This window comes from Thalassophryne amazonica, chromosome 5 (assembly GCF_902500255.1).
Source record: "Thalassophryne amazonica chromosome 5, fThaAma1.1, whole genome shotgun sequence".
In the NCBI taxonomy this organism is placed as follows: Eukaryota; Metazoa; Chordata; class Actinopteri; order Batrachoidiformes; family Batrachoididae; genus Thalassophryne; species Thalassophryne amazonica.
The window spans coordinates 45,885,442-45,907,241 of NC_047107.1; the positions used below are offsets into that span (position 1 = coordinate 45,885,442).

Consider the following 21,800-nt stretch of genomic DNA (forward strand, 5'->3'; position numbering starts at 1 on the left):
ATCGTCATTAAATTCACTATCCGGTATAATATACGGATCCACTGAACCAACTGCTGCATATCAATCACGATAAACAGCTTTATCTCGAGAATTTAAAGCCTCATAATAAGCTTTCATTCTCTCTATTTTCTTTCACACGCCAGCCGCGTAGTAATCCAAGATGGAGACGGCTACTGTCCTGCTGCAAATCGGTCACATGATTGAAAACCCTCTATACTCCATTAAGCACATTTATATTTTTAAACAGCTCTTGTTAACCTATGTTTTTTATCTCTTAACTATAGGACATCTCTTTTTGTTAACCGCTTTAATGCAAATGAACAGTATACACTACTCTTTTTTTAAACCTAACCAGTATTTAAACAACTCAAATGCAAAAGAACAAATTATGCACATTGCAGTTCTTACAAAGCAATACTTTATCATAACCTGGCATTTTATGAACCCAAAAATGCATCATATGCTGTCTCTATTTCTCTCACTTAACTACAGTTGTAGCACTTTAGCTTAGTTTGCCATCTGTTGGCACTCACATTAAATATTAAAGGCAATACATGAGATAGCATAGTAGCTGTGAATGGTGTTAGCATCATGCTAATTTAAGCTAGCGATATTTTTAGAGTCAGTTTACTCAGTTCACAATGATACAGACAGTAGTACCACACTGGGTTGAAACATTAGGAAACATTCCTGTAACTCTGACTTGTTTAAGTGAAGTATCTCAGTGAAAGGCTTCTTTTGACACAACCAGCTACATCATCAAGCTAACCACAAGGCTTAGCCTTTAACATGTAGCAGCTATACTTACTGGAGTTATCTCAGAGGGCTCACATGGTGAAATGACTCCACTCATCCAATGCAATTTTACAAAAGACTCACTCCTAACAAGCAGAAGACTTATTAGACAATACTATGAGATAATAAATCATAAATTTCTGATTTTTTGCATTGTTTTTCTTACCAATGATCATAAGCTCATTTTATAATGGGGTTCTATGGTCAGAATCTTAGGTCAGAGTGCCATGATGACAGTGAGTCAGAGCTGATTCGCCACCTTGTGGCTGTTCATGATAATACAACTAAATGACATAAATGGGTTTAATAACCATGGACTTTTAAACAAACAGGTTTGTGAACATTAAAATATATGAATTTGTTTCTGCAAATTAGCCATTGGGCTGGAAATTATACATTACGCTGAGACCTTGACTATTGAGCAGTCCGAACCAAAATCAGCTCACATTTTCCCATCTACAGGCCCAGTGTACTCTTATGCTGCGTTCACACCAGGCACGACCAGACGCCACAAAGACGCCACCAGGCGATGGTGGCGCGTCCGTTACCACGCAACTGACATGCCACCATTGCCCGGTGTGTCACTCTGCTTTTGCTGCGAAAATTCGCCACAGTGCATCATCAAATAGGAGGAGCTTCCATTCTGCTCGCCGGCTCCGGTTGTCAGTCAAGTTAACATGACGGACCTTGATCACATGGAGCGATTTGTTGTGGAAAGCTGACAAACGTCATGAGACGTTCCCAATTCGGGGAGTATCATTATTTGCTGCAGGAGCTGCGACTGGATGACGGCCGCCTTCAGTGGTCCTTCCACCTCTGCGGGACCCAGTTTGAGGACCTCCTGTCCCGTTCATGCGCGCACATGTAAACAATAAAAAAAATAAAAATAAAAAAAAACTCCGCTCTCCCTGCTGCGGGGCTGCTGCTCGCTCCAAAGACTCTGTCATAATTGTGTTTAGAAACCAGTCACCATTTGCTTTATTATACATCTGTGTAGTTAATTAATAAAATAATCATCAGGGACAATTCGCTCTCACGCGCACATAAAAAAAAAAAAAATTCCGCTGCTTGCTGTGGGGCTGCAGCTCGCTCTTCCTCAAAAAACTCTGTCATAATTGTGTTTAGAAACCAGTCACCATTTGCTTTATTATACATCTGTGTAGTTAATAAATAAAATAATCTTCGGATGATTTGCTTGCGCGCGCACATAGAAAAAGAAAACTCTTTGCTGCCCCTGCTACGGGGCTGCTGCTTGTTCCAAAAACTCTGTCATAATTGTGAAATAAAGGACAAAAGGGACATAAGTCCTGCTCACAGGCTTCTACCAGAGACAGGACATGTTCACATCCAACTCAGTCAAACTCCAGACATCTCCATGTCACTACATATTCAGTCCCTGATTGGTCATCGCGGCGCGACAAGATGAAAAAGTTCAGATTTTTCAACTTGGGGAGAAGGGCAACACGACGCAATATCACGTCACAAATGTGCCAATCACTCAAAATCGCTTCACTCGTGTCACTTCATTCGCGTCCATTGCGTTGCGTTGCACTGCATAGCTTTGTGCCACAGTGCGTCCTTCCATAGGGATTACATGGCAACCTGTCGCTTGCGTTGCGCCCTGTGTGAACGCGGCATTACATACTCAGTGCAAGATATATTGCAAACATTCCTACAAACAAAGCTGCTTATGAATTTCAGTTTCAATTTATTTTCATTTATATAGCGCAAAATCACAAAAGAGTTGCCTCAAAGCGCTTCACACTGGTAAGGTCTAACCTTACCAACTCCCAGAGCAACAGTGGTAAGGAAAAACTCCCTCTGAGGAAGAAACCTCAAGCAGACCAGACTCAAAGGGGTGACCCTCTGCTTGGGCCATGCTACAAAACATAAATTACAGAACAATTCACAGAACAATTCACGGACGAATATACAAGAAATGCTATTGGTGCACAGGACAGGAGGATCGCCAACACAAACACAACTCCCATCTCTGGATGGAGCTGCACCTTAAACAGAGAGAAAAATAGAATCAGGCATCAGAAAGACAAATACTGTATAATTTGTCAGCATTAAACAACAAGAAAAACAGAGAAATACTAAGGTGATCGCTGGCCACTAGCCCTAAACTTCACTAAAAGACCCAGAATTTAGGTAAAGTTGAGGCCACGGCCTGCTCCAATTACTAATAAAATGAATTAAAAGAGTAAAAAGCTTAAAACAAAACTGTACCAGTATGCTAGCCATATGAAAGGGAAAATAAGTGCGTCTTAAATCTGGACTTGAAAGTCTCCACAGAATCTGACTGTTTTATTGACGCAGGGAGATCATTCCACAGAACAGGGGCACGATAAGAGAAAGCTCTGTGACCCACAGAATTCTTATTCACCTTAGGGACACAAAGTAGTCCTGCACCCTGAGAACGTAAAGCACGGGCTGGTACGTAAGGTTTAATTAGGTCAGCTAGGTAGGAGGGTGCCAGTCCATGAATAATTTTATAGGTTAGTAGCAGAAACTTAAAATCTGATCTCACTGGGACAGTAAGCCAGTGAAGGGATGCCAAAATGGTTGTAATGTGGTCAAACTTTCTGCTTCGTGTCAAAAGTCTGGCTGCAGCATTTTGAACCAATTGGAGACCCCTAATGCTAGACTGCGGTAAACCAGAAAATAGAACATTGCAGTAGTCCAATCTAGAAGAGATAAATGCATGGATCAGGGTCTCAGCATCAGCCATCGACAGGATGGGATGAATCTTCGCTATATTTCGCAGGTGGAAGAAAGCAGTCCTAGTAATATTTCTAATGTGGAAGCCAAAGGACAACGAAGGATCAAAAATTACCCCAAGGTTCCTCACTTTGTCAGTGTGATGTATGACACACGAGCCAAGGCTGAGCTTTAACTGGTCAAATTGATGCCGATGTCTCACTGGACCAAGAACCATCATTTTAGTCTTATCAGAGTTTAAAAGTAGGAAGTTTCTAGACATCCAACTTCTCAATTCTGCAAGGCAATCTTCTAAGGATTTTATATGAACGAGATTACCAGCAGTTATTGGCATGTATAACTGAGTATCATCTGCATAGCAGTGAAAGGTAATCCCAAAACGCCGCAATATGTGCCCAAGGGGTGCTATATAAAGGGAGAAAAGCAGGGGGCCTAAGACAGACCCCTGTGGAACCCCAAATTTCATGTCACTAAGGTTAGAGGTAGTGTTACTGTACAAAACACAGTGAGAACGACTGGTCAAGTATGACGTCAGCCATGCAAGGGCACTCCCAGTAATCCCAAAATGATTTTCCAGCCTATCAAGTAGAATATGATGATCCACTGTATCAAATGCAGCACTGAGATCTAACAGCAACAGAACACCGTAGTGGTGTCCGAATCCATTGTAAGCAGAAGATCATTCACCACTTTAGTGAGAGCCGTCTCTGTGGAATAATCTTTTCTAAAAGCAGACTGCAGTGGCTCAAAGAGATTATTCTCAGTAAAATAGTCTACGAGCTGCCGTGACACCACTTTTTCCAGAATTTTAGAGAAAAATGATAGATTTGATATCGGCCAATAGATTGTTATTACACTAGGGTCAAGATTAGGTTTCTTAAGTAATGGTTTAATCACTGCAGATTTGAAACATTTAGGAACAGATCCAGAAGTTAAAGACAGATTAATAATTTCCAGCACAGTCGGCCCAAGAGTGGGCCACAGGTCCTTAAACAGTTTTGTTGGTATAGGATCAAATAAATAGGTTGTGCTTTTTGTTGACATTACGAGATTTGTCAGCATGCCTAGTGAGATACTGTCAAATTCTGTAAATCTAGGTAATACCTCAGTAGCCACATCAATAGCAGGGTGTAGTGGCTGGATTAAGGCATGCCGGGATATGTTTAACCTGATGTCTTCTATTTTCTTCCCAAAGTAATCCAGGAAATCTTGTGCTGTAAAAGGAGCACAAACTATAGGTGGTTGTCCATGAAAAAGTGTTGCCACAGTGTTGAACAAGAACTTTGAGTTATGCTTGTTTTTGTTGATCAAGTCAGAGTAGTAAATCTGCTTTGTAGCCAATAATGCATGCTTATAGTCTAAGATAGCATCACGCCATGCAAGGTGAAATACTTCTAATTTTGAACGACGCCATATCCGTTCTAGACCTATTGCTTTATGACGAATGCATTGCCGAAATCCTAATGCATCCACAATTTCCATAAATGATTTGCAGAGGGGATCAGAAGGCTTATTTATATGAATGTTAAAGTCACCAATGATCAGAATGTTATCTACACTAGTTGACAAGTTAGAGATGAATGCACCAAATTCATCTAAGAATTTACAATATGGGCCAGGAGGCCTATATACAGTGACAAAGTAATACGACTGATTTTTATTCTTCTGACCTTGGCAATGTGTAATATCCTGAGCAGAGCAGAGAATCAGATGGTCAAATGAGTGATATTTGTAACCCCCAACAGCTAATAAGCTAAACCTAGATTTATAAATAAGAGCAACACCCCCGCCTTGCTTTGCATCACGAGGGACGTGACTAAATGTATATGCTGGTGGGCAGGCCTCATTTAAGGGGAGGACAGCTCTAGGTTTAAGCCAGGTTTCACATAGCCCAATCATATCTAAGTGATGATCAATAATTAGATCATTGATCAACAATGATTTTGAGGACAGTGATCTTATGTTAATGAGACCCAGTCTAAGGACCTCAGTGGGGTTGACAGTTGAACTGTTTGGGTTTAGGGGTGGTTCCAGAGTAGCATATATAAGATGCCTAGAAGTAGGTTTGGGTTTAAGACATTCCACACGTGTTGTAGGTAGCAGACATGAAATCTTTGCTATTGCTGGAACAACCATTGGGCCATCCTCAATTTCAACATGATCCAATATAGTAATGGGTATTAAGTTTGCAAAGCATATCCCTCTATGATTTTTATGGACACGTCTATGGGAGCAGGCCACAGTCTCAACTTGTTGAATTTCCCTCCCTGCCAGATAAACTGCACTATCACCATAGTGGATTTTCTGCACTAAATTTCCAGCTAAGCTAATGGATTCCACACCCAGATTTGTCATAAGCCTTGCAGGGTCTCTAATCACCTGCTCCGTGGCCTGCTGTAGATTCCTAATGTTACCCTCCCTGTAGAGCTCTATCTGTGTTCGCAGACAAGATGGCGGCGCCTTCTCCAGTAGGGTGGAGGCCGTCCAGCATCAGGAAGCCACGGTTGCCCCAGAACGAAGGCCAGTTATCAATAACGTTAAAACCTTGCTGTCTACAAGACTGCGCCAGCCACCTATTTAATGATGTCAGCCTACTAAATGCCTTATCATCCTCTCTATGTCCATTTTTGTGACCTCTGAGTGCTTCATCCTGATATCATTGGTGCCAACATGAATAACTATGTGACTATATCTCATGTCATGTTCCTTCGTCTGTCTTCCCTTCTGCAGTGTCAGCACCCTAAGATGAGATGCAATGTCGGGAGCTCTGGCCCCAGGAATACATTTAACGTCAGCCGGCGACTGTAACCTGACTTTGCGGGTGATAGAATCCCCTATCACTAAAGTTCGGTGTTTCGGCCTGGAGACAGGAGTGGAAGTCACTCGTGGGCTCAGAGAATTCACATCTGGCAAATCCAAGGGGGAGAACCGATTCACAGTTTGCACTGGCGAGTGTGATCAGGGTGCCACAACCGGGCACCAAGCCCTACGGGGCTTCCTCCGCCTAGCCACAGTCTGAAAGCCGTCCTCCACAGCCGGCATTTCTAAGTTGATGCTAATGAGCTCGCTAGCCGGCCCAACACTAACCTCATCTGGAGTGCCCATAACATCTAACTCCACTGCGCTAAGAAGCTGCTCTAACTTATGGACACGGCTCTATAAGAGAGCCACCCTATCTTCCAACATCATGCAGGAGAGTGAGGTTTGCTTTGCTAACACCATCCATGTCAAGTTGAGCCTGGGAGCATACTCTGGAGCATACTCTGGGACCATACGCTGTGCTTCGGTCCATTCGTGACACTACAGAACTGCCTTGGGTCTTGAAAGGCTGCCATCCAGGAAGACAACCTGTCCATCCCTACATCGCTCAAATAACCATCTATCTGCCACTGTTAGGTGAAGCATGGGCTTCCCCTTGGACTTCTTTAACCACCGGAGTCCATAACACTCAGGTACCTGTGTGCTGGATCATGCACAGAGAAATTGCATCACAAGCCCAAAATGTCAAAGCTGACACTCCCTCACAAATGATTCCTCATGATAGTCTCCCTGCATAACTGCTCATTTGACATAACATAATCCCAAAGGTACTCAGGTATTCTTCAAAGGCACCTGGTACCAAAACATCCCATCATAATCTTATAGGTAACTGGTTAAGTGTCTGTCACACCATGACCGATCAGAGAAATGTATGTGGAACTGATACAGATTTTGAATTTCTGTTTGTTTGTTTTTGTCTGGCAAAACTCCTTTTCCCATTCATTAATTGTGTTCCTTGTCAGCTAATGAACACTGAGTCTGTCAGAAAGTTTTATGCATGCTCAAAACTTGAGCAGACATCAGAGAGCTTTTCCGGTGTCTGCATGTTTGTTTAGGGCCTAGCTACACAGGATGGTGTCATTTATGTCCGTTGTGCATTCTAAAACTTTGCTGCGATGCAGAATAAATGCCAAAACACCTTTCCATGTAATTGCTTCAGCATCCCTTGTGCGTCATTGTTGTCTCCTGTCGAGTTGGGATGCTACCAATGACGTCGCTTATTTTGCAAAGTTTTGAAGTTTAATACTCTGACCCCCGAATAGGTTCCATTTGATGAAAAACATGTAGTGTTCATGCCCTATGACTGCTGGGATAGGGTCCAACCCCCATGAGCCTTAATTGGTGTAAATGGGTATTGTAAATAAATGAATAAATCTCCTGTAATTAACATAATTTAGGCTTCTTTTAGACCTCTGACATAACAAAATTCCCCAACTGCTTTAATTTTACCTCAGATTAATGGACTACCCTATTAAGTAATCCAAGATTGCAATCTGTTCCAAAACCCAAGAAGAAAAAAGTGCTATGCAAAGTGTAAACATCACACAGCAATACCACAAATTAATTTTGTACATTAACTGAGCTTTTATTTATTTATCTGTTTATTTATTTTAATCTGTAGTGGTTTTGAACATCAAGCTTTGATACGGAAATACAGACAGTTTCCCTAGTATTTGAACAATGTCACTATTTTTGTAATGTTGCCTCTGTACAGCACCACAATAGACCTGAAATTGTACAATCAAGGAATTACAGCCATTTGTAGTACTATGCAGTTTTTTTTTTTTTTTTTTTTTTTTGCAGTCATAGCCACAGAAGCTCCTTCAGGGTTGTCTGAGGACTTTGATGGCTTCTCTCACTAGCCTGCTCCCTTTACTTTCAGTCTGTGAAGACTTCAGTGAACTTCTGTGTCAATAATCTGTGATACTAAAATGCATTGAGTTTAACTAAGTGTCAGATATATCAACATGAAAGTCTGGTTCTTAATTTTGCTTTCAGTGATTCACTATATATATATATATATATATATATATATATATATATATATATATATATATATATATATATATATATTATTTTGTGCACGTTTGTGAGTCCACAGACCTTCAATGACAATAACAAAAAATGACAGCATTCTTTCTATGTCTATTATCAATCAATCAATCAATCAAAGTTTATTTATATCGCCCTTTCCGCAACCCAGAGGGTGACCAAAGTGCTTCACAGCCAGATAAAAACATAAAGAATAACTTAAGACAATAACAAAATTTAAAACAGACACATCAATAAAAATATACAAAATATTTGCAGATAAGAACTGAATAAATGTGAGAGCACTGCTGGTTGTGTAAAAGCCATTCTAAAAAGGAAGGTTTTTAATTTTGATTTATAAAAAGACCCAGGTCAGTGGTGGTGTACATATCGGGGGGAGCTTGTTCCACAGTCTGGTTGCAGCCACAGAGAAAGTCCGGTCTCCCCAGTGGCAGTATCTGGACCACAGAACCTCCAGTGCACACTGGTTAGAAGATCTCAAAACTCTGGTTTAATCCCACTGTGTCAGCAGCTCGGCTCAGTGTGGTGGGGCCAAACCATTCAGAGCATTAAAAACAAACATAAGAATTTTAAAATCAATTATCGTCCAAACTGGAAGCCAATGCAGAGCGTCGAGGACTGGTGTGATATGGTCACGTCTGCATGTGTTGGTTAACAGACGTGCTGCAGCATATTGAAACAGTTGAAGTCGACTGAGGGAAGACTGGGAGACTCCAACGTAAAGTCCATTGCAATAGTCCAGCCGAGAACTAATAAAAGCATGAATGGATCATCACATGGTGCTTGCATGTTGGAGAGAATACTTGTCTGCACACCGAGGCATATGTGTTTTTGGAGTATCTCAGTGTGTACACTGTTTGCATATTATCATGTGTCTGTGGCTTTTCATTTGTGCATCTTGATCCCTGTGGTGAGAGAGGAGAGGGAAAAGGCAGAAGCAAAACCGCACTAAGTGAAGCGTGGAATGTGCTTAGTTTTGGGATTACATTGGCCCCTTTGCATGGGAAAAAAAACAAAAGCGAGCATCTGCTGCCAGACAGATGAGAGGTTGGGAAAGTGCTTGGCTCTGGCTCCTTGTGACTTCAATTTAAGCTTTCTCTCAGGTTTAAAGCAGTATTAAGGTCTGTGATTCACTCTGTAATTCTGTCTGTCTTTTAGGATGGTGTCTAAGTGAATCATAGTGTCCCTTGGTTTCCAGCCGCCAAGCAAAAATTCATATCCGCTCTCTGGGCTTAAATCATATTTGACGGTGTCCTTTAAACATGGCAAAGCATTTAGTACACAGACAGAATGTAGATCTCTACAAATAGTGTTGCATTAAATTAGATTGGAAGTATGAAAATTTTTTTCTTTCAACTAAAGAGGAAAAAAATCTCGTGGAAATCAGGGGTGGTGAAGGGGTGAGGTTTGAAATTTAAAGAACCAAAAATATCTGTGTCACATACTTTTCTGTGGTGTGATTGGTAATGGATTGAATTTGCAACATCACAGTCCAGCATTCGTAACTGCCTGTGTCCTTTGCGATGTACATGTTGAATTAACCTCCATATGCCAATGCTTATTTTGTATTCAGTGTTGTGGACAGACACACATGACACTGCATCATAATGTAATTAAATGAACATGATCATTAGCTTCTGAGAAATAATAAACATGCATTTTTAATGTGGTCTTTACAGCACCAAATCGGCAATCACTCCGCTTCCCCCAGTGTACTCAAAGCTAATATGCACTAATATGCTTTTACATTAAAGCATTGTGTTTTCTATAATCCATCCATCGAACCAGCCAGCCAACCTGTTCATCCAGCCTGTTCTTGATTTGCTTGTAATCATCATCCAATCAACCGTCCCACCATTCATCTATCCTGTTCTTGACTTATCTTCATTTCTTTGTCCTCAAGCTGTCACAAAAAAGCATATATATATATATATATATATATATATATATATTTTTTTTTTTTTTTTTTTTTTTTTTTTTTTTTTTTTTTTCCTGAAATTGTGTGAAGAGTCTTTAGTCTGGGAAGAACTGGTCAAACATTTTCCTTACACTCTCTTTCTTTAATGCCTGTGACATCATTTACATATTTTTCACGAATTCAAAGTAAAGATTTCAAAATTTATTGAATTTCTCTCAAATTCTAGGGTTTGCATTAAACAAGGTAACAAGATGATTGCAAAACCCCTTTCCTGGGGATCTAGATGTTACACACTGAATCACTTCATCATTCACTGGTTTCTGAGCATTTTCTTACGCATTTGTTTTAGTTTGTGTTTTGTGCATTTTGAAATCATGAATCAGGTTTGGCAATTTGTTCAGAAACAATTTTTTTAATTGCAAAACAGAAAATGAACAAATCCACATACAGTGAATCAATGTACCTTTATTTACAGCAACCATTTTATCGACAGTAGTTTAAAATTTCAAGAAGCCTTGTTTCTGCAATTTAGTCTGTATGGAATTTTTCAAAAGGATTTTTTTCAGCTCTTAATACTAGCAGAGTGTCTCCCACACTGTAATTCTAATCTTATTCATCATCCCGTGAATTTCATATCCGTGGTCCTCTGCATGTTTCTGGCAGATGCTTTAAAACGTCTTTACCATCCTAATTGATGAGGGAGATAGAGGGTTACGGTAATGATGGTGCACATGCCAAATCACAGGCTTCCCTTTCAGCCACACAGCTTGACTGGGGATTAGAATCAGGGGATGCATCCAGCGTACGCATGACACGGGGGCTAATCCTGCTTTGGTCCAGACAGATGAACACATATTAGTTACACATACTAGTAAAATAGCACGGACTTAGTGCAGGGTATATGTGGGGGAGACATTAGTGCACAGCAGCAATGTCCTTTACAAACATTAGGACATGTGGAAACACACGGCGTGATCAATAATACAGTTGAATAATCAGTAATTCTTGCAGCAACACATGGTCGCTGTGACATAGTTGGGTATAAATCTAATATATCTGTTTTTCCTCTCTCTGTCCCTCATTCCCTTTTCTGTCTCAGCAGCAACAGATGGTGAAGAACCAACTTCAGGAGGTAGGAAATATTTTTGCGGGGTAACATGACTTCTCTGTTTATTTGTGTTTAAGAAAGAAAGAGAGCAAGAGCTTCTTTTTTTTTCAAATCTTGGCAAAGCCTCTGCTGTACCAACTCACTTAGGGCTGCATTTCTCAGTCAATCATATTCTGGCATTGTAAGAGTTTTTTGTTACATCTACAAAGCATATTGTTTTCAGCCCTGCATATGTGGGCAAAATGTATAATTTGCAGCAAACCTGGATGGAATTACTTAGGTTCCAAAGAAGGACAAAGTGATTTGATTTTGAGAACCAGACAATTCAAAGACAGAGTCACAGGTCCCCCAGTGAGCACAAGTCGTAATTTTGATGTTGAAAACTGGGTGATATCCTTTGGAACATCTTTTCACCCACTTTTAAACCAGGGAAAATGCGGCTACATTATCAACATGTCACAAAAAGAACATTTCTTTCATTAAACAAAGAGTCCTGTAACGTGAATGAGTTGAAGAAATGCAAGACTTTGTAGTAGCAACACACTTGGTAAGTACTTTTCCTACTGTCTCTCAACATTACAAACCAGAAATGAGCACTGTTGCTTTTTTGTTTTATGGTGGCCATGGTGTGAACAAGGCTTTAGGCCTGCTAAGCTAAAGCTAGCATACTAATGCTTACTGAGCGTAAATCATTAAAAATAGCCCCAAACTATTTTCACCACGTTTGTGTGTGATGTTTGGTCATTAATGAAACTGCCTTCATAACTGGCTGTTTATGGAGCCTGTAATATTTAATTTTTAGGCAGTACTGGAAGCTAACTTATGTGCTAATGTTGTCACAATGCAGAAAACTCTATGATTAAATGTGCTGTATTTTAAGATTAAATGTGTTTATATATATATATATATATATATATATATATATATATATATATATATATATATATATATTTATTTATTTATTTATTTATTTTTTTGCTTTGTTGTGCCTTTTTAACTGTTGTATTTGATTCTCCTTCTGGTAACCACAGTGGAAAAAGTAATTTGTTTTTGTCTTATCGTTTGTCAAATTGTGTTATGTACATGTAATATTGCCAAATAAATACATAGAAATGCATTTGCTTGGCAGATGGTTATACGTAATCTGTAAATTAAGTTATAATTACAGAAACTTCAGTTATGTTGAAAACTCTTAATCTTTCATGTCAGTGTATTTTTTAAATGTTTGTTTTATTTACAGTGCCCACCACATCAAACCTATTCCTCCATCCAGAGGGACAAAGTGAAAAAATAATTTGACACGTGTAGTTTGTTCATATTAAAGGTGTTATGTCCAACATTCATCAGTGGGGAGCTTGGAGTAGAGTCGCTACTCCTTCACATTGAAAGGAGCCAGATGAGGTGGTTCAGGTATCTGGTAAGGATGCCCCCTGGGTGCCTGGCTAGGGAGTTGTTCCAGGCACATCCAGCTGGGAGGGCACCCCAGGGGAAGACCTAGCACTAGGTGGACAGATTATATCTCCACACTGGCTTGGGAACAGCTCGGTATTCCCCAGTCAGAGGTGGTTAATTTGGCCCAGGAATGGGAAGTTTGGGGCCCCCTACTGGAGCTGTTGCCCCACAACCCTGTCCCAGACAAGCGGCTGAAGATGACTGAATGAGTGAGTAATAGTGTCTGGAGCACAGCATGAACGGAGATTCCATCTGTGTTTGTCTAATCCACATCACATAAACTCTGCCTCTTGGATGTTTGTGATTAGTCTGCAGTATGTGCAGAAGCTGGCAAAGTGGTTATTTATATTTGTTTATTTCCCCAGGAGGTGATTGCTGAATGTCAAAAGAATGGTGGATGTTCCAAAGAGAAAATGAAAAACTCTTGATGAACTGAAGACTGCAGAAGAGAGGATGTCTTCCAACCATTTTCAAAACCCACATGTTCCAGTTCAGGGTTGTGAGGTGCTGCAACCTATCCCAGCGGTCCAGAGGACACACATCCATTTTTTATATTAAAAAATCTGTATTCTTTGGTTGCATACTGCTGTATACATGTACGTCTATCAGAGGATGCATAATCCTGAAATGTTTACAAATGAACCTGAAAGCAAATTTATATTCACCATCAATTGACAGTTTTTGACAGATGGTGGTGTGGTGAATATGCAAAATGAATAAGCTTTATTTTTATTATTTTTTGCAATATCCAACAAAAACCAATATGTCCTCTTTATTAAAATCAATTGTTTATCCTAAATTGATGCTTTTGTCAAAGTGCCTCTTTTTCTTTCGGTTGCTCCAGTTTGGGGATGCCACAGCAGATTAATGATTTCCATCTCACCCTGTCCTCTGTATCTTCCTCTATCACACCAACCACTTGCATGTTCTCCCTCAATACATCCATAAACCTCATCTTTGGCCTCCCTCTTGTCTTCCTGGTGGCTCCATCCTCAGCATCCTTCTCCCTATATACCCTGGGTCACTCCTTTGTACATGTCCAAACCATCTCAATCTCACCTGTCCGACTTTGTCTCCAAACTGTCCCACCTGAGCTGTCCCTCTGATTTGTTCATTCCAACCCTGTCCATTCTCATCACTCCCAAAGGGAATTGCAACATCTTCAGCTCTGCCACCTCCAGCTCTGCCTCCTATATTTTTGTTAGTGCCACCATCTATAAGCTGTACAACATAGCTGGTCTCACTACTGTCTTGTAGACTTTCCCTTTCACTGTTGCAGATATTCTTTGGTCACAGATCACTCCTGCCACCTTTCTCCACACACTCCACCCTGCCTGCACTCTCTTCTTCACCTCTCTACCACACTCTTCATTACTTTGGACAATTGACCCCAAGTATTTAAACTCATCTACTTCATCTCCACTCCTTAGGCATCCTCTCACTTTTCAAGATTTTATTAAACAATCTGGTTAAAAACTCAATTGCCATCTCTCAAAGACATTTCCATGAATCCACTGAAATGTCATTTGGACCAACTGCCTTTCCACTCTTCATCCTCTTCATAGCTGCCCTCATTTCATCCTTACTAATCTCTTGCACTTTGTGATTTACTCTCTCCACATCATCTAGCCTTTTCTCTCTCTCATTTTCTTCATTCATTAGCTCCTCAAAATATTCCCTCATTCCACCGTCTCAACACACTCTCCTCACTTGTCAGCACATTACCATCTGCATCATTTACCACCCTAACCTGCTGCACATCCTTTCCAGCTCAGTCCCTTTGTCTGCCCAATCAGTACAAGTCTTTTTCTCCTTCCTTACTATTCAAGTTCTTGTACAGCTTGCTAAATACCTTTTCCTTACCTTTTGCCACTTCTCTTTTCACCTTACACCATATCTCCTTGTACACCTGTCTGCTTTTTTTCATCTCTCTGACTATCCCAATTCTTTTTTGCCAATCTGTTTCTCCTTATGCCTTCCTGGACATCTTCGTTCCACCACCAGGTCTCCTCGTCTTCCTTCCTCTGTCCAGATGTCACACCCTGTACCTTCCTAGCTCTCTACTTCAGCACATCTGCAGTACATTTCCAGTTGTCCAAAACTGCTTCCCCTACATCCAGTGCCTCTCTCACCTGCTTGCTGAATTTCACACAACAGTCTTCCTCCTCCAGCTTCCTTTGTTGAGCTTTCACTGTATCTTATGTTATTGCACTGACTGTATATTGAAAAAGCCTGGTTCTCAACATTATTTTGTGTAATGTTTCCCTGATTGCCATGACAATCATTTTGTAATCTGCACTATCAATTCACAAATTATGGTATAATCAGGGAAATCTTCATGTACAAATTACAATGTCACAATTTATTCTTAACATTTACCAATCAAAATTGTCAAACACTCTCTGGTTCTAGTATATTTTAAAATGTCAGATGTTGGTTAATTTCTCTGATGATTTAAAAAAATATATTATCGTTATTGTTATGTTTTAAATGTGCAATCAAAATTTCATTTGAATATCCTGTGGCTGAGAGGCTGTCCCTTATCTGGCCTCTTGTCTTATTTTAGTATTGCTTCTCATTATTGAGAGAAGTAATGTGACAAGAATTTTTAGTTATGGCCACAGAGGACAGCAGTAAACAAGAAACTGATTTATCTTCATTAGAGATGTAATTAAAATGTCACTTCACATTCTGTGGTAGTACTGCAACAGAATACACTGTAGTGTCAACAATTAATTGGCTGTCTTTGTCTTTGTCATTAATATTAATCTCTACTCATTTATTTCAGCTCAGACAACTTAAAACAAGAATGACAAGTCAAAATACCCTAGTAATTGGAGCGGTTTGTTGATGCAATAAATGATAAGTCTATTCTCAGACTTAAGTCAACAAGACTCACACAGACACATAATCATCATCATCATCATTATCATCTGAGCGTGCAGTCTATGCTGGAACAGGACACAAACCAATGTAGAAAAACATCTTACTTCCTAAGTAAACATATTGAATAACTTAATCTGAAATAAATAAGAACTGTCACTGCAAATTAACATGTTATACATGCAATTCCGCTTTCAATGGTTGCACAAATTTTGGACTACAGACATGTAAATTTCTAGCATGGTACATAAAACTGAAATGGTCAACATTGATTATCTCAGCAAAAATGTCCATGCCACCCATGTGATCTCTCTTCCACTTGACACAAAGTAACGCACAGTGCCATGTGTCATTGCTTGTCTCCACCTGATGCAGTTGTCATTTTTACATCCAGCCCCCACATGAGGTGTGGTTGGGTGCATACAGCTTTATGGTAGAGTGGCACAGAGGATTTAATTTTAATTTTTTTTTTAAGGAAGATGTGAAATTACAGCTATAGTTTGCCAGAAAACACATGAGAGATTCAAGCCTAGATTTGATTGATTTTCTTGGATTAAAATCCTTCCCTATTTGACTCTTCCATGAAGCTGTATAACTGGTGATGCAACGGATAAAAACCGGACTGTCCATAGTTTCATCAGTCACAGCCACAGGAGCCTATATTTCCCTCAGAGTTTTCTATGTATCTCGGTGGCTTTCCTCATATCACTGGTGTCCTTCTTGCATGGTCAGTCACTCAGGTTCTTCTTTTTTGGTCTAAGTAGTTATGGCCTCTGAAAATTGAGGGACTGTATATGCAAATGGCTGTAATTCCTTCATTGTTGATACAATATAGGGGGATTGCATACCCACCATGTTGGATTTTGGTCATGCAGGGAATTGTGGGACGTGTGCCTGCTGCAGACTCAGACATGCTCATAAAGCAAACAAAGGGCTCAGAATGCTGATGATTACTTAATGTGTCCCTGAATGCTTTAATAACTATGTTTCTCCTAAGAAACACTTAGAAACAAGTGGATTTGGAGTATTAGGACTGGAAATAAGAGGAAGTTTAGTAAGTTCAAGCCTACATCAACCCACGGAGTCTGCAGCAGCCAGAAAACTTACGTTAGACACACCACTCAAACCATTTCCAAAAAAATAAAAAATAAAAACACCAATATAGTAGTTTTGTCCACAACTTGAGTCAAAAAATAGTGACCGCCATTTGACGCGTAACTTAGTAAATCCCTCCTGAAATCCCCCTCGCCCAGAGCAGCTTTCTCCTGCTGCATCTTAGTGCAGAAACAACTCTTTCTTCTTCCTTCCCTGGAGGTTCAGAGTCCCATTCACCGAGAAATACATGTGCTTTAGGCTTGTGAATCTCATCACTAACAACGATTCGATACGCACCTCGATACACTACCAGCAATACGACACATATAGCGATACATGATGATACATGACGATACTGATGATACGATGCAATACGATTCAGCCCTGTTCCCGATTCAATGCAATTTGATATGTATTTGATGTTGATTCAATTCCTCACAATGCGATACGATGTGATTTGGTGTGAAATGATTAATGATGGGTATTGATAAGATTTTATCGATATCGATTCTACTTATCGATCCGATTCTTTATCAGTTCTCTTATCAATACCTGTTGTGAATTTTCTGTGTACTAAAAGTAGGCTTTACGGGTATTCTATGTCAACAACATTTTATTGAGTCTTAAAGTAAGTAAATATGAAATTGGTCACTGGATCCTTGATTTCTGGCCATAAATAAAACACAATAATATCTGTACATGGTCACTGGATCCTTGATCTCTGGTTATAAATAAAATCTGTACATGATGGAGCTTAGATCTCTGGACAGAAATAGAAATAGGGCATAAACAAAATCTGTAGTGTTTGTCAAAAGCATTTAATTTCAGATATTATTGACACAAATGTAACTCCATAGACTCTGAACTGAGCTCTTACAGCTGGCTGCCCTGCACATCAGGATGTAATTCATAAGAAATGGAGGACATCTTATTTGGGGGGAAAAAAACAGATTTGGTCGGTTGTAGTTTGTTTGCATGGTAACGTTTGGAAAAAGGTGTCATTTGATTTAAAACGGCAATTCGCTCTTAAGTTATTAATTCAGACTGAAATCTGTGCAACTCTTTTGAGCTGTGCACTTAGACCCACAAAACAGAGGATATTATTATTATTATTATTATTATTACCTTTACCCGATGGACAACTTTGGGCTGAGCTCCTCACACCGGCTGGTGCTCATGCCAGAACCATTGCGTAAAACTCTGGTGTGGAACGGAGGACAATTCTCGTTTCTTGCCCGCAACAAGACAAGAGTCCCAGTTTGTGACTTTAATCCACACAAAGCTGATTCACGATTAACATCTTTAAATGGCTTTGAGAGGGGTTAATGAAGACATTGCGGACCTGCCGCTGGAAGCGGCGCAGAGAACCAGTGAACAGCGGGTAGAACCGCTGCTTTGTTGCTTCAAGCAGACCCGCCACAGTCTGCAGTCAACATAGAGAAATGATCATTTCCCGATAAACACCCTCAAAAGCAACAGCTGCTCCGGTGTCCAAAACTGAAGGACCGATAAGGGAATCATTTAGCAAAAAGGCTATTAATGTCATCATTGTTGTGGTAGAAATATGCTTTCTAGCTTCCATCCGTGGTGCATTCTGTGTGCATCGCAAAAAAATCGATGCAAGCAGGTAGCGAACAATGCAACCCGATTCAACCCGTCAAATGAATCGATGCACACTGAATGAATCGATGCACTTGCATTGCGCATGTTTGTATCTAGATACCGACTCGTATTGATTAATCTCCACATGCCTAATGTGCTTGGTTCAACACAGAGATGATGCAGTGCATGTTGTGTGTTGGGGGGTTTGGCTGGATGTTTTTGTGTTGTTTTCCTTTCTTTGCTCTCCAGGTGTTATGCAAACTGGTTTTTGTCTGTGGAGAAGGTGCTGGAAGAAGAGTCCTTCACCCTCATCAGCATTATTAGCTGCACCTGTGGAGGATGTTCACGTGCAGGCCTACTGACTCGCAGCACCTGTGGATGATGCTCACGTGCAAACTTAAAGACTTTCAGCTGAAGCAGATAATGAGATGGCATTCTGCATTTAAGCCACGAGTGGTTCAAGCAGAATTGCCAGGAATTCGACCTTGTGACGTTCGTTTGTGAGACGCTGAGGACCGCGCCAGGGTTTGACACATCGTGCCTGTGAAGGAGGACGGGTGAGGGACACATGCTGTCAGCACACATCAGAGGTGATTATTGTCTGAATAATTGTTAATAGTAATTTGGCATTCTGTTACGCAGTATATTTGAACATTGATGAGAATTGTGCAGTTTGCTTCTCACTGCCGTGGCGTACGGACTGATGATCCTCCACCTGTTGTGAGAAGCTGCTCATTTACATAAAGCTTAAATTCAGACCTGAATGTGTTGCTGATAGTGTGTGCCTCTGAAGGATATTTGCTGTAGCTCTGTTGACTTACCTCACCTTTTCCATCCTTCACAGAGTCAGTTTGTTGTGTCCACCTGGGGGGTGTTTGGCGGTGAATCTGAGTCCAGAAGCGCCGAAGCTTCGATCCTTTTGGGCGCTGGAGAGCGCGCCGTCCTTCACTCCGCCAGTCAAACCAAATATTTATGTTGTACACTAATTATTGCACTGGAGGGGAAATAAAATCGTTTTGTTTGTGGAACCGCTTTCTGGTTATTTAGCGCTGGGTTCGGTCAGACGTTGGTCCGCTCCTCAACCTGCGTCTGCACATAACAGTAGTTCCTGGCCATTCCAAAATGGACCCAGCGGCAGAAGTGGTTCCATTTGCTGAAAGAGTTCAAGAACACTTGGAGAAAATATGGGAGCAATTACAGCATCTCGCAAACCAAATTAAACAAACAGATGCCCGCGTTACGGAGCTTGCAGCGCAAGCCGTTCCGCTTCCTGCTGCTCCAGCTGCGGCACCATCGATACCGGTGCAGAAACTCCGTCACCCAGAGATTCGGCTTCCGAACCAATCATTTGTCATCCGGAGCCTTATGCGGGAAACGTTGAAGCCTGTGCTCCATTTTTGATGCAATGTTCTCTGGTTTTTGCTCAGCGACCGGCTTCCTTCTCTTCTGATGGTAGCCGTGTCTCATATGTGACAAATTTGCTCCGAGGTGACGCCTTAGCTTGGGTCACTGTGTTGTGGAGTAATAACTCTCCATTGTTAGGATCCTTTAAGGATTTCTCCCGGGAGTTCCGCTTGGTTTTTGACCATCCGGTGAAAACAAATACCGTTGCCCAACGGTTGCTGAATATAAGGCAGGGGAGGCGGAGTGCGGCGGATTATTCCGTGGATTTCCGAATTTTTTCTGCTCAGTCCGGTTGGAATGCCGCAGCTTTAAGAGGAGTGTTTGTGGATGGTTTGAACGATTCATTAAAAGATGAGCTAGCAGTCCGTGACGAACCAAAAGATTTAGATGAGCTAATATCTTTGGTTATTCGTCTAGATGATCGGATAAAGGAGCGTGGACGCGAGAGGGGGCGGACATCAGAGCGGGTCTTTTCGTCTCAGGGCTTTCCCCGACACAGATCTGGGCTGCCTCTTCTTTGCCCCACTGAGACTCCTCCGACGGGACCTCTGGCTCCTCTTGTGGATGAGCCCATGCAGCTCGGACGAGCTGAAGCCGCCATATTGCCCCGGTCATATAAGCGTCAAGAAAGATAGTGATGACGTATCTCCAGGTGTTCTGGGACAGGCATAACAATGGACACACACACACAAAAAAAAAAAATTATTTGGGCTGTTTTTGTTTTTTTTGTAAGGGGTTATAAATTGTTTGGGGATTTAGAGGCGGTTCTGGTGGGGTGAACGACTGGCAGTTCGGAGCTCGGCTGAACTCAGGTAATCGTTTGTTTTCATTATTTGGACTTAGGTATTTTCTGTTTGAGGAATGGGTTGTTTTGTTTTGTTGTTTTTTATTTCCCTGCTTCCCTAACCCCAACCTCACATGCCCTAAGACCGTTTGTCTTTTGGGTTGTGGGGTGGTGCAGGTTGGTCAACGCTGAGCGTTTCTCAGAAGACCTCTGCACCTAGGGGGGGGGTTGTCAGGGGCGTTTTTTTGGGGGGGTTTGTTAGGGCCCGGTTCCACTCCAGCCCCGGTGGGCCTTTGACCGTTCGTCATTGGTGTTACCGGGGTGTGGTGCAGCGGGAACATACCTCAGTCGGAGTGGTGGGCCGATCTGTTGCCGTTCGCCATTTCGGTAGTTCCACCCCTCCTGATAGGCTGGTGGTATGGTCGGGTTGGGGCACCGGACGTCTTTCCGGTTTTCCGCTGCGCTTCGGGGATGGGACCGGGTTAGTTTTTCCTGTTTCCTTCCCCAGCTTAGTAGTTTTGTGCCGTTCGCCAAAATTGGGCTAACGATAGGCTCTGGGAGTAATCTGTGGTCTTTTGGGGTGCTGGGGGGGGGGGGGGTAATAGGGTTTGTCAGTTGTTTTATTTTGCCCCCAGGGTGTTTTAATGAAGTCCGCCGGGGGTTGGATTTTTGTGTTTTTATGCTTCCTTCCAGGTTCCACCTCCAGGGTTGATGGGACAGTCCTCTGGGGGGAATTGATTGTGGGGCCGACTAACCGAGTGTGGCCGGGTCTGGGGTTCCTGGGTTGTGGGGAGGGTGCCTCCTGGGGTTGATGGTACGGTCCTCTGGGGGGTGCTGTTCCTCCGTGTAAACCTGGGGACCTCTGTAAGATTCCGGTTTTGGTTGTCTCTCCTGGAACTGGCGGTAAAGGTCTTCTGGGGGGGGGGGGGGGTGGGCTCTGCATATCATTCTGGGGGGGGGTTGTTTGTTATTTTTCTTTGTGAATTTATGTTTGTATTGTGTTGTTGGAGCTGTGTTGGGTTGTTGCATTTGGGAGTTTTTCTTTTCTTCCCGGGGTTGGATGGGACGGTCCCCTGGGGAGGGTTTGGGTGGGTTTTGTGTTTTTCTTCTATGTTGGGTTGTATATGGGACTTTTTTGGGGTTTTTGTTGATGCCAGCCGGCC

The 21,800-nt window shown here is 41.6% G+C and overlaps 1 protein-coding gene across 1 annotated transcript in view; it reads left to right on the forward strand.

Annotated features, from left to right (window-relative positions):
• Positions 1-21,800, forward strand: part of LOC117510400 (EGF-like repeat and discoidin I-like domain-containing protein 3) — a 581,009-nt gene that overhangs the window by 154,938 nt on the left and 404,271 nt on the right. Inside the window, 1 exon segment of the mRNA XM_034170099.1 lies at positions 11,409-11,441. Coding sequence (XP_034025990.1) covers positions 11,409-11,441 — 33 coding nt within the window.